Below are 15440 nucleotides of genomic sequence, written 5' to 3' on the forward strand. Positions count from 1 at the left end.
CATGGAGAATCTGAGGATCCATAGAATGGTTCTTACTCCAAAACTCATTTCTTGGGTGTGGGCGCGCCCTTGCATCCATACATTAAGAAAATTTTATAGTGGTATGGCGTTGCTCCAGTTCAACTGTCCCCAAACTCATACAAGTTATCAAGGGCCTTGTATATCATGTACCACAACCTAGGGTTGGCCGCGCCCTCCATGAAGGAGTTTAGTTACTTCTTCAACATTAGAAAGTCTCTCCCTGGTTACCAATTCTTTGTTGTCAACAAGTGGCTAAATAACAAGGGCTTCAATGAAGACAAGGTGAGCCACGAGAGGGACTGGAAAGAACCTTTTTTCTAAATCTATGATGTCAAGAGAGCTCGCGTTCGCTTTAACTTAAAACCAAGTAAGTGATGTTCCCAGAACGCGTCCTATTAATTAGGATGCGTCTTCCTATTTATTAACTCTTTTACTTTTCCTTTTTGATAATCCTCATCGTTCCTCCTTAGATAAAAGAACTCAAAAAGAGCTAACATGAAAGAGAAAAAAGAGAGCAGAAAAGGTGCTTAAGTATGCTGATGAGCATTTCTATCTCAAGGAGATTATCACAGAAGCCAACCTTAAGAAAATTGGGGCTTTGTCTGCAAGGGTTAGTTCCATTTATAAATACCGTGACTTTTACAATAGAAAACCCGTCCTCACAGCTTCTGAAAAAGTTAAGGGACTTAATGCCACATAATTGGTCCAACTTGACAATAGCAGACAAGTGGACTTAGAACAAGGTAAGAATTATCACATATAGGACGCGTCACAGACTTAGGACGTGTCATACATGCATCTTCATATGCATAGCTTCTACTTTACCTGACATATATACATGTTCTTATAATCCATATATTTTGCTTTTGACGTGTCTTGATGTTAGGACGCGTCTTCGTATCCTTTATGTGATTTTGATGTTTGCATAAGGCTGTTATATTCCATAGTTCACACAGGATATGTCATTTCATACAGGACACGTCCATATTTATAATTTTTTAGTGTATACAAAATCATTGTATGCATACTTGTCATTTTAATATTGCCGTGTCAAAATATACAGGGCGCGTCCTCATATCTCGGCGTGTCCATTTATGATGTTTTCCATGTTATGTCACATATATGACTTCTCTTCCCAAAGGGTTTGCGATTGGGGCCACCAGAAAGCTGAAAGCCAGGATCAAGCACACTCCTGTGAAACCTGATCCAAAAACTAAGAATCCTTCGCCTGCTGTGGCTCGTTCTCCCCTACCAAAAATCATCAAAACCAGTGTGGTGAACATCTCAGATAAGGATGACGCACCCTCAAAGTATCAGAAGACTGTGCCAGATGACCAATATTTTGTCCTTAGATATCTGGGCGTGTCCTCATCTAGAACTTTTTCTGAGGATGAGGTGAGGGGCAGGACCTTCAGGACAGAAGAGCAGACTGAGCAAGCTATAGTGAGAGCAGCAACCGAGCTTCATTTGCATGCAAGGCAAAATGCTAACATGGCTGCCAGACTTAGAGCGCATCTTGTTGTCATTGACACTGTGAAAAGTCAAGCTGAAGATAAAATCAAGTCTCTGGAAAAGAGCATTACACTGCTCACCAAAGAAAAAGATGCTGAAATCATTCAGTTAAAGCAAGACAATGCGCGTCTTGAGGGTGAGAAGGCACAAATTGAAGGCAATGATACCTCTATGGAGAAGGCTATGAAAAGCGTAATTACTCTAAATTCCATCATGTAATTGGAGCTTGATACTATGAATGATGACAGACTGCACGGCTGGCAAGAAGAGAAGAAGCTGGTATATCAAAATGGGTTTGCAGCTGGTTTTGAAGAGTGGTGTTCTGGGTTCATAGAAAATGACCCAGAATACACTTTTTCCAAGTTTGATGAGGATACCCAAAAGTGGGTAAATGATTTCAGAATCAGGACTGCAGACTCAATCAAGAACAAAAGGATCATCCTAGGCCTGGAAGAGGATGACGCGTCCCCTGCGCCTTCTCCACTTCAAGCCCAGCCTCCGCCTTCTTTTCCAAAAGACCAGAACAAACCTTAGGACGCGCCCCCTGCCTAGGACGTGTCTTATGTCTATTTATGAACTTTTTCTGAATTATCTCAAGGGTGCAGGTCCCTTAAGCCTTGCAATTTGTAAACTTATGACTTGGTGTTTCTGAATGTTGCTTGCTATTACGTTTCCAAGGTTTTATACCTTGAATTATCTTAATGCGTATTTTACTTTACTGGTTACTCTGCTTTTAGCAACTTCTTTTAACAAGTTATATGGTGGGCGAGTCCTTTTTTCAGGACGCGTCTTTTAATTCCTCCACGTAAGCCATGTTATTGTCATTTCTTTAATTATGTGAACCAGAGATTACACTGTAAGGGCGCGTCCTATATGGAGGCATATACTTATCGTTTTAATTCCCAAGTCACAAACTATTATCAAGACTATCAGGAATATTAGGGCACGTCCTGAGCAGGAGGCGCATCCTTATAATTTATAAATCATTATACAATTCCACAGTCAAGACACGTCTTCCTTTAACTTAGATAGATATCTCAAAATAACAAAGTGATTGATATTAGTCTGGACGCGTCCTGAGCCAGGGCGTGTCCACCTTTTCTAGAAACGCAAGTTACATTGTCCTTTTTTACAGTATTATTTTATATTGAAGGTTAACTTCCCTTTTTGAAACCCATTTTATGAAATACTAAAGCGAAGCATTGCTTTAGGAGGGCGCGTCCTACTAACAGGAGCATCAACGTCACTTTTTTCTATCTTGCAACTTTGTGTATCTGTGGACGCATCTTCATTGTTTTGAGTGGCAAAGTTTTGAATGTTCAAAGTTTTTTATTGAATAATGCACTCCAGTGTAAAAAATGCACCGGTCCCATGGCTACTATAATCTGTGGGGAATTTATTCAAAAATACGATCCTTCAACTAGTTCTAAGGTAAGTAGTACATGCACTACCCCCCTAGGCTAGGAGGAATTTTATTGCTTCTAGTCTATGATTTGGGCATAACCCTAAGTATATAACTGAAAATATGAACATGATATGTAAGGGGCCAAAGCTGCGCCTTACTGATAATACTTTCGGAGATGCTCCGCATTCCATGCTCGTGGAACCAACTTCTCTTCTAAGTATTCAAGGTGATAAGTTCCCTTCCACGAGATTGCTTTTATCTTGTATGGTCCTTCCCAATTAGCTCCAAATACTCCATGTTGGGGATTCTTTGTGTTTGGCATCACCTTCCTGAGTACCAGATCCCCTACCTTCAGCAGTTGTCCATTTACCTTCTTGTCGTAGTACCTTGCAGCACGCTGTTGATATGTCGCGAGCCTTAGCTGGGAATTCTCCCTTGCTTCTTCCAAAAAGTCCAAGTGAAGCCTCTGGTTAACTTCTGCATCTTCCTCCCTATAACGATCTCTACGAAGCGATCCTGAGCCAACTTCCACAGGAGCCATAGCTTCATACCCGTAAGTTAGCTTAAACAGAGCTTCTCCTGTAGTAGATCTTGGACTAGTGTTGTAGGACCACAACACCTTCGGGAGTTCTTCAGGCCAATTTCCTTTGCGCTCCTCCAATTTGATCTTGAGGGTATGCTTTATTATTTAATTGACAACCTCTGTTTGTCCATTACTCTGAGGATGATAGACCACTGCATTCTTAATTTTTAAATCCTCACATGACGGTCGCAACTCCTTGCTATCCAACTGCTTTCCGTTATCAGAAACAAGTTTGTAAGGAATTCCAAACCTACACACAATGGAGTTGAAGAGAAAATCTTTAATTTTCTTCGCGGTGATTGTCGCCAGTGGCATAGCTTCTGCCAACTTAGTAAAGTAATCAACCACAACCACTGCATACTTGGCATCTCCTTTAGCCTTGGGTAACTCTCCAATAAGATCAATCCCCCACATGGCAAATGGTCATGGGCTTACCAGACGTCAAGAGCGTTGATGGCCTAGATGAGTAATTGTTGATTGGCATTTATGACACTTTATAATACTCTAATAAGCTTTGAATTGATGCGTTTGTACTCAAGTTGTTAAGTGTTTTGACATGTTTTTCTAGTGTTTTTACATTTCAGGCATTATCTAGGTAATATGGTGAATTAACATTGATTTGGTGCTAATTTGGTGTCAAGGTGGTGTTGGAATAAAAGCTCATGGAAAGCCGGCTTGAAGTAGCAAGAAAAATAAAAAAAATCTGAAGTTTTCCCAGAAGTACGGTGCGCCCGCGCTGGTCAAGCACGCACCCGCGCCAGGATGTCAGAAAGGCAGCGCGTCCGTGCTGTGATACCGCGCGGCCGCGCCGGTGTGAATTCAGAGAATCCTGATTCTATTCTAAAAACTATTGGAGGACTTCTAGATTACATGGGGATGCTATATATATTCAAATAAAGGACATTTTTAATAGAGAGACATATCAGAGCACAAGGAGAAGACGATAAGAGACCTAGCAGAATTCAACAAAGGCGAAGACGATCTAGTTTATTTTTGTGAATCTTTATTTTGAGTTGTAATCTTGGATGCTCGTTTCTTATTTTGTTGAACCTATACTCTTGTGTTAACTTGGTTTTGTTCATTCGTTATAAATACTACATTTTTTATACCATGCTTTCATCGGAACCCAAGTTGATGATGAGTCCGATTATGGGCTAATCATTATCGTGGGGTTCTAATGGATTTATTTATGGATTTATTTAGTTAATTTGTTTCGATGCCTTAGTGTGCGGTGATTGTATGATAACCTAGTATCGGTTGAGCGTATTCATCTTATGAGCGTCGCGAACTTATAAGATAGTGTGTTAATCTTTAATTAAGCGACAATGAATTTAAGGATTTAGAACTTGCCATGCTAGCATAGGTTCATGTGTTATTGTTATGCATGATTCGTTAGTAATTTTAACCATCTTACTCGCCCTATGTAATCAATATTGATAACTTGTGCTTAAACCGTTATGTTTTTAAATTCTATAGACATATAGGGTCTGAATATAATTGGTGTCTATTCAACTTCTATCTCTTTTGTGGATCTCTGGTAGTATGGTATCCGTGCAACAAAAGTTGGCGTTTATCAGTTTCATGTTATCTGATTAGTGTCATCACCATTACATGCTAATGTTAAGAACAATAAGGCTATTGAATGAAGTATTTAATGAAGTTATAATCCCATGTTTGTCATATATGTTAATTCAATCGTCTTTACTCCCTTAGTTATAATTGTTAGTTTAATTCTTAGTTATAAACAATCTCAATTTGTTATCGTCTTAACATTGAATAATAACCATACATTGTTGCTTAAGTGCATAAATTAATTAGTTAACCAAGCCAGTCTCTGTGGGAATGAACAAGAATATATTCTATATTACTTGCGAACGCGTATACTTGCGTGTATTATTAGCGCATATTAAGCGACTAACAAGTTTTTGGAGCCGCTTCCGGGGACTACATTGTTAATTTTTAGTTTATGTATTTTCCATCAATGGTCGTTAAAGTTCATTGACTCGGATATTGTTACTTATTTGTTTCCTTGTCTTATTTCAGGTACTCTAGCGAGGGTGTATGCATACGCATTTGCGTACTCGTAAGAGAATACTGGATAAAGCCGAGGAAGAAGTTGTGGTGGTTCGAAAGGAAGTTTTTGAAGAAGAAAAGAAGGTAGAAGAAGAAGAGAAAGTCGAGAAACTAGGTTTAGTAGAGATGGGTGATCAAATAGAAAATCCTAAGGCTTTGATGGACTATTCTCAGCCTAAGATCAATGACATTCAGTCAAGCATCATCAGGCCAGCCATCAGGGCTAACACTTTTGAGATCAAGTCAAGCACGATTCAGATGATATAGAACTCAGTTCATTTTAGGGGTTCTCCTACTGAAGACCCCAACATGCACATCAGGAATTTCATCGAGATCTGCGACACGTTCAAGTTCAATTATGTGACTGAAGATGCTATCAAGCTGCGACTCTTCCCATTCTCTCTGAGGGACAGAGCTAAGTGCTGGTTACATTCTCTACCAGCAGGGTCTATCACCACTTGGGAAGATCTTGCTCAAAAATTTCTCACTAAATTCTTCCTTATGGCGAAGATTGCTGCAATCAGGAATGCTCTTACTCAGTTTGCTCAGCAAACTGGAGAATCTCTCTATGAGGCTTGGGATCGATATAAGGAGATGCTAAGGAAGTACCCACACCATGGCATGCCTGATTGGATTATTATTAATTGTTTCTACAATGGATTGGGTGCTACTTCTAGACCCATACTCGATGCAATATCAGGAGGAGCCTTATGGGCTAAAAGCTACGATGAAGCTTATGAACTTATTGAACTGATGGCTGCTAATGAGTACCAGAATCCTTCCCAGAGACTGACTCAGGGAAAAGTAGCCAGAATTCTGGAGTTGGATGCAGCAACTGCTATAGCTACCCAACTTAAGGCTTTGACGATTAAGGTGGAAACTTTGGCTAATCATGGGGTTAATCAAATCGCTAGTGTATGTGAGCTTTGTGCTGGTGCCCATGAGAATGATCAGTGCGCAATTTTCTAGTGAATCAGCTCAGTTCGTGAGCAACTTTCAGCGTTCGCAACAACCTGTGCCAGCCACTTATCATCCCAACAACCGCAATCATCCTAATTTCAGTTGGAGCAACGCTCAGAATGCGGTTCAACAGCCTTATCAGTAGTATCCAGCTAAGCAGTACAACCCCCCTAGTTTTTAGCAACCGCAATATGCACCGAGATAACAACTTCAGCTGCAACAAGCTAATTAAAAATCTATATTGGAGGAGTTGAAGCTAATGTGCAAGAGTCAAGCTATTTCTATCAAGAACTTGGAAAATCAAATTGGGCAAATTGTCAATATCTTGCTAAATCGTCAACCTGGTACTCTACCTAGTGACACTGAAGTGCTAGGAAGGAAGGAAGCTAAGGAGCAGTTAAAGGCAATCACTTTGAGGTCTGAAAATGTTGCGAATCCCGAACAAACTCAAGCGTTGACTGAAGAAGCTGAGGATAAGAAAGAAGTAGAGCACCGGGAAGTAGAAATGGAACCAAAGAAGATGACTGTTGAGCACACTTCTCCTGAGGGTAATACATGGGAGAAACAGATCTACCCTCCACCGCCTTTTCCTAAGCGGTTGCAGAATAAAAAGCTAGACAAGCAATTTGAGAAGTTTCTGGAGGTGTTTAAGAAACTTCACATCAACATACCTAGTTACACAAAGTTTATGAAAGGTATTCTCTCTCGGAAAGTGAAGCTAGATGATTTAGTGACCGTCACTCTCACAGAGGAATGTAGTGTTGTGCTGCAACAGAAGTTTCCTCCGAAGCTTAAAGATCCAGGAAGCTTCACTATTCTGTGTACTATTGGAAAAGTGTCTTTTGACAGATGCTTATGTGACTTGGGAGTAGAGATGCACAAAAGGCCCACCGGGACGGGCTTTGACCGGGCCTTAAAAAGCCCGGGCTTTGACCGGGCCGGGCTTTTCGGGCTTTGAATTTGATCGGGCCGGGCCGGGCTTTCGGAAAATGTCAGAGCCCGTTTGGGCCCTCGAGACGGGCCTAACCGGGCTTTTTTTCGGGCCGGATCGGATCGAGCCGGGCTTTTTTCTAATTTAAATCGGATCGAGTATTATTAGAAATTTCGAAGAATACATATGTTAGCAACTAGATCATCGTAAAAATGTATTAGTTTACATGGAATATTTTATGAAAACATTACTTCGTTGAAAACATTTAAGTTCGGAAAAAAATAAACATGTTTATAGAATAATATGTTTTATCATTGTTATGATAACAATGATATCCAAATATATATAGTGTACTTATTATATCTTCTTTCTTTATTTATGCAACGAAGTATATAAATAATATTATTAATTACAAATATGTAAATATATATGTGTTTAAAGTATTATTTATATTTATAGTAAATGTGAATTTAAAAATATATAAGAAAATATATTAGAATAATCATATTATAACCGGGCTTTTAATCGGGCCGGGACAGGCTGAAGCCCGGGCTTTTAACCGGGCCGGGCCGGGCTTTGCCTAAAAATATAGGGCCCGTCGAGGCCCGAAGTCCGGGCCGGGACCGGGCAGGGACCGGGCCGGGCTTTGACCGGGCCGGGCTGGACCAGGCTTTGACTGGATCGGGCCGGGCCAGATTTTTGGGCCCGGGCTTTTTATACATCTCTACTTGGGAGCTAGCATCAATCTGATACCTTTGTCAATCTTCAAGCAGTTGGACTTACCTGATCCAAAACTGACTTATATGACCTTGCAGTTGGCTGACCGTTCTATTACATATCCGCGAGGTATTGTGGAGGATGTCTTGGTCAAGGTTGATACACTCATCTTCCCTGCTGATTTTGTCATTCTTGATTTCGAGGAGGATAAAAAGATTCCCATAATCTTGGGAAGACCTTTCTTGGCGACTAGCCGAACCTTGATAGATGGGCAGAAGGGAGCTCACAATGCGGGTGCTGGGTCAGGATGTAACTTTTAATGTGTTCAATGCTATTAAATTTCCTACGGAAAATGAGGAGTGCTTAAAGGTGGAGTTGTTTGATTCTGTGGTTACTTCAGAACTTGATCAATTGCTAAGGTCCGATGCCTTAGAAAAAGCCTTATTGGGAAATTCAGATAGTGAAGATGACGAAGGTGAAGAACAGTTACAATATTTGAATGCTTCTCCATAGAAGAAGAAGATTGATACGCCTTTTGAATCTTTTGGAATGGAGGAATTGAACAAAGATCCTAAACGCCTCAAGCCATCCATTGAGGAAGCTCCCACTCTTGAGCTTAAGCCTCTACCTGAGCATTTGAGGTATGCGTTTTTAGGTGATACATCTACTTTGCCTGTTATTATTACATCCGACCTTTCAGGTAGTGATGAGGAAAAGCTCCTGAGGCTTCTAAGAGTGTTCAAATTGGAAATTGGTTGGACTATAGTAGATATAAAGGGAATCACCCCTTCTAATTGCATGCATAAAATTCTGCTAGAGGAAGGTAGCAAGCCTATGGTCGAGCAACAAAGAAGACTTAATCCGATTATGAAGGAAGTAGTGAAGAAAGAAATTCTTAAGTGGCTAGATGTAGGGATCATCTATCATATTTCTGACAGTTCATGGGTAAGCCCGGTTCAATGTGTACCAAAAAAGGTGGAATTACTGTGATAGCAAATGAGAAGAATGAGCTTATTCCTACAAGAACAGTCACGGGGTGGAGAGTTTGCATGGACTACAGGAAGCTGAACAAGGCCACTAGGAAGGATCATTTTCCTTTGCCTTTTATTGACCAGATGCTTGATAGATTGGTTGGTCATGAGTACTACTGTCTTCTTAATGGCTATTCGGGTTACAATCAGATTTGTATCGCTTTAGAAGATCAGGAGAAGACTACCTTCACTTGTCCATTTGGTACTTTCGCCTTCAGACGAGTTTCTTTTGATCTATGTGGTGTACCGGCCATATTTCAGAGATGTATGATGGCCATTTTTTCTGATATGATTGACCAGAATGGGGAGGTGTTCATGGATGACTTCTCTGTATTTGGCGATTCTTTTGATGAATGTTTGCAAAATCTTGGACACGTTCTCAAGAGGTGTATTGAGACCAATTTGGTTCTCAATTAGGAGAAATGTCACTTTATGGTGTGATAGGGCATTATTCTTGGGCACATGGTTTCTAGTAAGGGTCTTGAGGTGGACAAGGCCAAGGTGGGGGTCATTGAAAATCTTCCTCCACCTATTTCTGTTAAGGGAATTCACAGTTTTCTTGGTCATGCGGGTTTCTATAGGCGTTTCATCAAAGACTTCTCTAAGATTTCGAAGCCATTGTATAGTTTGCTAGAGAAAGATGTCCCTTTCAAGTTTGATGATGAGTGCCTTGCATCTTTTGAAATATTGAAGAAGAGTTTAATCACGGCACCTGTCATAACTGTACCTGATTGGAATGAACCTTTTGAGATGATGTGCGATGCGAGTGATTATGCAATTAGAGCAGTTCTTGGGCAGAGGAAGAACAACATATTTCATGTGGTCTACTACACTAGCAAGACCCTAAATAGTGCTCAACTGAATTACACTACTACAGAGAAATAACTTTTGGCTATTGTCTATGGTTTTGAGAAATTTCGATCTTATCTACTTGGGACTAAGGTGACAGTTTTCACTGATCACGTTGCAATTCGTTATCTCGTCTCAAAGAAGGAATCAAATCCTAGATTGATTAGATGGGTTCTTTTGCTTCAAGAATTTGAACTAGAAATCAAGGACATAAAGGGGATTGAAAATCAAGTCGTTGATCATCTCTCGCATTTAGAGAATCCTAATGCTACTTCATTGGATAAGACATTGATAATTGAGTCTTTTCCCGATGAGCAGCTGTTTGGAGTGCAAGAAGAAGAACCGTGGTTTGCAGACATTGTGAACTATCTTGTGAGTAATATTAGGCCTCCCGACTTATCTTATGCTCAAAGGAAGAAGTTTCTACATGAAGTGAAGTGGTATATATGGGATGAGTCATTTCTTTTTCGACAATGAGCTGACCAAATCATCAGGAGATGTATTCCTTACAGCGAAATGGGGGGGGAGGATCTTGAGAGATTGCCACTCAACGGCTTATGGAGGACATTATGGTGGAGAAAAGACAGCAGCTCGTATTCTGCAAGCAGGTTTCTTTTGGCCAACCTTGTTTAAAGATGCGCATCAGTTCATTTTGAAATGTGATCGATGTCAATGTGTGGGTAATATGTCTAAGAGGGATGAGATGCCTCTTAATGTGCTTCTCGAGGTTGAGGTTTTTGATATTTGGGGAATTGACTTCATAGGGCCATTTATCTCATCCTGTAACAATCAGTATATCTTGTTGGCAGTTGATTATGTGTCAAAATGGGTTGAAGTTAAGGCGTTGCCAACGAACGATGCGAAAGTGGTGCTTAATTTTCTTCATAAGCAGATATTCACAAGATTTGGAACTCCAAGAGTCATAATAAGTGATGAGGGGTCGCATTTTTGCAATCGCAAGTTCACTGCTATGAGCAAGACTTTCAGATGTTAATCTTTCACATGTTAAAGTCTGATCTCTAAAACTAATGAACATGGTTTTAAGGTATAATCTCAACTCAGTAATATCATCAGAATGAAAAGCAAAAGTTGTTTGCTATCTTTGTGATACCCTTCACCATAAGAGCACACATTTGCATTATCTCTGCATCAACATCAACTTCAGATAAACTTTCAGTTTCTGAATCATCATCATCAGAATATGATGACTCTGAATCAGACTTTATGACAAGAGCCTTTCCTTTGCCCTTCTTTGAGATAACAACTTTAGGAGACTCCTCCTCAGCTTTAAGAGCAACTGTTCTTGACTTTCTTCCATGCCTCTTACTCCTTTAATCCATCTCAAGTTCATAAGTCTTGAGCATACCATAAATTTCATCAAGAGTAGTTTCAGTAAGGTCATAGTTGTCTCTTATGGTAGTAGACTTCAAATCCAAATTTGCAGGAAGAGCTAAAAGGAATTTTAGATTTGAATCTTCAAGATCATATTCCTTGTCCACCAGTGACAGATCATTCAAGAGTTTGGAAAACCTGTCATATAAATCAGTTAAAGACTCATCAGCTTTTGAGTTAAAGTGCTCATACTCTTGAGTGAGTATAGTCCTCCTGTTCTTTTTGATTGCATCGGTTCCCTGGTATCTTATCTCTAAAGCATCCCATTACCCTGTTTGACATGACATTATCAATTGTACTATACAGCAAATGCCTTACCCTAGCATCCTTGGTAATAGATGAGATATCTTCAGGTGTGTATTCACCTCTCTCCTTTGGTATGGTCTTTGCTGGTTGATCAGAAACTGCAACAGAAAGCTTGGTAGGTTTATATGGTCCTTCATTAATTCTGTCAAGGTATTCTGGATCTGTAGCTTCCAGAAACATAACCATCTTCACTTTCCATATGGGATACTCAGAAGGTCTCAGTATGGGAACCCTAATAGTCTCATATCGACTGTGGGTTTGAGTGTTTTGAGTTTATTGAGTTTTAGTGGGCTTAGTTGGGGTTTGTGTTTCTTCAGACATGATTGTTTGGATATTTACTGTATGTGTGTTAACAGAATAGCTCCGATACCACTAATTAGGTCACACAACACTGTAGAAGGGGGTTGAATATAATGTTTATATAATCAAATCGATTTCAACACAAGTATGTAACAAAGATCAAGTATAGTCAAATAAACTCTGTTATAATAGAACTATTGTTCTCTCTCAGTGATGAACAATATCACTAAGAGCTACTAGGTTACAATGTATAATGTTCTCGATAATGATAACACTTATAGTGTAAACCCTAAGCTGTGTTTATATAATACACAGTTACAAGATATCTTCTAATTGATATGGAATATAATTATGTCTCCTAAAATATATCAATTAGATATCTTCTATAAGTCTTCTAGTCCTCTAACTCTTCATGCATATCTTCTTTTCTTTTAGTCAAGATCTTCTCCTGTATCAGCCGCATTCCTTATCAGAAGTCTTCCCGCACTTAAGTCATGATATATATCTTCTGACACCTTAAATTCTAATATTAAATTCTGACTTCAGTAAGTTCTGATTTCAGTAAGTCCTGATAAGTCCTGTTGTTAAGTTCTGAAAACTAAATATATCTAACAATCTCCCCCAACTTGTAAATTATGAAAAATATACAAGTTAATGGATTTGATGATGCCAAAAACATTTAAGTACAAATGCAATGAGAGTTTAATAAGACAACTAACTACAACTTACAATCCTTGTAGCTTTTACCAATCTCACTTGTGACGACTGAGAATTTTGCGACGTAATTAAGTCAATAAGTATGCTTTATGTGATGTGATTATAATTATGTGATTAAGTATTGATTAATTGTCTTTACTGTATATTAGAATCTAGGAGCGTAAGTAAAAGCGTTCCAATTTAAAGAGTCAGCTTAGGAGTTAAGCTGTGTTGTCGGGCCGTCAGGTAGAACGAAACCCGTACAAATAAGGATTTAAAGTATATGAAATGTGTGTTATTATGTGAAATGAAATGTTTAATTAAAGTACTGCGTCCTAGTGACGTGTCGGTCAATAATGAGAAGCGTAATTGAAATGCTGAGCGTCGGGCCGTCAGGCTGAACGTGACCGGTACGCGTAGAAAAGAATAAAGATTAAAGAAGGACAAATTTTATGATCAGACATGAGTTGTGATATTGCTTGTCTCTGTGCATGACTACGTGATCTGTTGACATTTTTATGAATTTAAGGGAATTATTTGATTTAAATAAGGTTTATTTAACCTTCACGTATTTTTATAAAATTATCTGAGTAAAATAAAGGCATGAGATTTGTTCTGTTATCTTCGTATTAGTCCTAGAGACTTTCTAAAAATGATGGGCGGATTTAATTGGTGATCATTGCATTTTAAATTGATTTTTATGTGATAAAATGCTATTATTAGCACGAACCTGAGAAAACCATATAAAATCATTCTTGTTCCATTATTAGCTCTCTCTTATCTCTCTCTCTCTCTCTCTCTCTCTCTCTCTCTCTCTCTCTCTCTCTCTCTCTCTCTCTCTCTCTCTCTCTCTCTCTTTTCCTCTCGGTATATCTCTCTTCTTCACTTGATTTTTATGGATTCTTCCATAGAATTTCATTCTTCTTCCATATATGAGCTTTGATCCAATTGCATGTATAGTTTGATACTTGTATGTGGATTGTGTGCGTGTATGTAGGTTCGGCTATGCTGAGTTGTTGTTTTATAAAATCAAGATGATATGAACTTGAGACGATCATATCTTGTATGTGTTTGTTTTTGTGATTTTTAGAAGTAATCGGAGGTTTTATGGTAAGATACCCTCGAATGAGGGCACCACCGTGAGGCCACCACCACCGGTGATGAACTCCGGTGAACCGGTGGTGAGTGATGATGTAAACACTGAGCTCTACTACACCAAAACTTATTCTTTTAATTGTAGCATGTGTTATTCTTGAAAAACCCGAATGGTTTTGATCTTGGAAGTTATTAATTTGATTGTTGTTAACTAAAGTGATTATGGGTTGATATTAGGATGGTTAATGGTTTAGAAGTGTAAAAATTATTATTGCATGCTAATCTTTGGTTCGGCATTTGTTCTAATAAAAAGGGAATTGGATTTTTGTGACTAAATTCTTAGTGTAAACTAAGCTTAATTAGTGAAAATGTGATTGCATGTGGTTTAGAGGAAGAATTAGTGATGCATGTCATTGTTTGGTTCTTAAATTGTGATTTAAAACATTGCATGACAAGATTGATCTTTGCATGTGTGATTTCTTGAAAAACCCGAATGGGTCTTATGCTTAAAAAGAGAATTAAGTTGATTTTTGTGAATTTAAATGCTAATTATCTTAGTGGCTAGTGAGAACTTGGTTGCATGACAATGATTGTTTGATGGTTGTTTGAAAGTGATAAGTTGAATGGAGTGTTTAATGGAATTAGGAAGAAGAAATTCGAATATAAATATGAGATTATAAGTTGCCTTGGTTCGAATTTTATTGATAAAGAAAGAAGTAAATTGGTGTATTTTTTTTGCTTGGATTCATTAGAATTTAGGATTAAACCATGGAAAGATGCTTGCATGCTATGTATGAGATCAAAAATCGAAATGCATGTCGTTGTTCTTGAAAATTCGAATGATATAGTTGTTTTTATGAGAATATTAAGTTGGATTAGGTGAATATTTGATTTATTATATGTTATATGGATTTGGTATGAAAATTTGCTTGAATTTGGGAGATGTTTATAGAAAAGCCAAATGGTTCATAGCATTTAAAAGGTCAAATTCTAATTTAAGTGCTTGAATTGATCATAGAGATTAGTTAAGGATTGTATGTGAGATTTTTGCCTAATTTGCTATGTTTGGTTCGAATTAAAGTATAAAAGAAAGGGAATGATTGACTTGTGTTAACTATGGTTGTTGTGTTAGTTTAAAGATAACGTTAGGGTCGTTATCATAAGTTTTGCCGTTTGTTTATTCGTATAAGAATTTTAAGTATAAAGAGCTATGTGTACTAATATAAAGTATGATTTGATTTCGAGTCGAGATAAGGATGTTTATAAGTCGATTGTCGAGTATATAAAGGTGTAAAGGTTAAGAATAAAGTATATGATGTGCTATGTGCTTATATGTATAAGCTATACTCGTATATTCGAGTCAAGAGTATAATCGAGCCATCGTATAGAGTGATCGTTCCGGGAACGAGAGTTGAGAAACTGATTAAAGTTTTGGTTTTTAGTGTAGATTCGGAGCGTGAGGGCATTCAGGCTAGGAAAGGAAATGGTATACTAGGTGGCGGTAGTTCAACCTTCAGGAAAGCGAATTCAGGAAAGTAACTCTCATTACTTGTGAAAATGGTTATAAAG

At 38.5% G+C, this 15440-nt stretch overlaps 1 protein-coding gene and 1 non-coding gene across 2 annotated transcripts; both read right to left on the reverse strand.

The window, feature by feature from the left end:
• Positions 1–3092: 3092 nt before the first annotated feature.
• On the reverse strand, positions 3093–3479 carry LOC141665365 (uncharacterized). Its single transcript, XM_074471351.1, has one exon. It carries the CDS (start codon positions 3477–3479, stop codon positions 3093–3095), a length of 387 nt encoding a protein of 128 aa, XP_074327452.1.
• Positions 3480–6110: 2631 nt separating this feature from the next.
• LOC141669019 (small nucleolar RNA R71) lies at positions 6111–6217 on the reverse strand. Its single transcript, XR_012553321.1, has one exon. It is a non-coding gene; the product is annotated as a small nucleolar RNA R71 (small nucleolar RNA).
• Between the last annotated feature and the right edge of the window lie 9223 nt (positions 6218–15440).

The sequence above is a fragment of the Apium graveolens genome, chromosome 6, assembly GCF_009905375.1.
Source record: "Apium graveolens cultivar Ventura chromosome 6, ASM990537v1, whole genome shotgun sequence".
Lineage (NCBI taxonomy): Eukaryota > Viridiplantae > Streptophyta > Magnoliopsida > Apiales > Apiaceae > Apium > Apium graveolens.

What these genes read in the sequence shown, in the direction of transcription:
- LOC141665365 (XM_074471351.1), bottom strand. Translation starts at nt 3,479, where the DNA reads ATGGCTCCTGTGGAAGTTGGCTCAGGATCGCTTCGTAGAGATCGTTAT.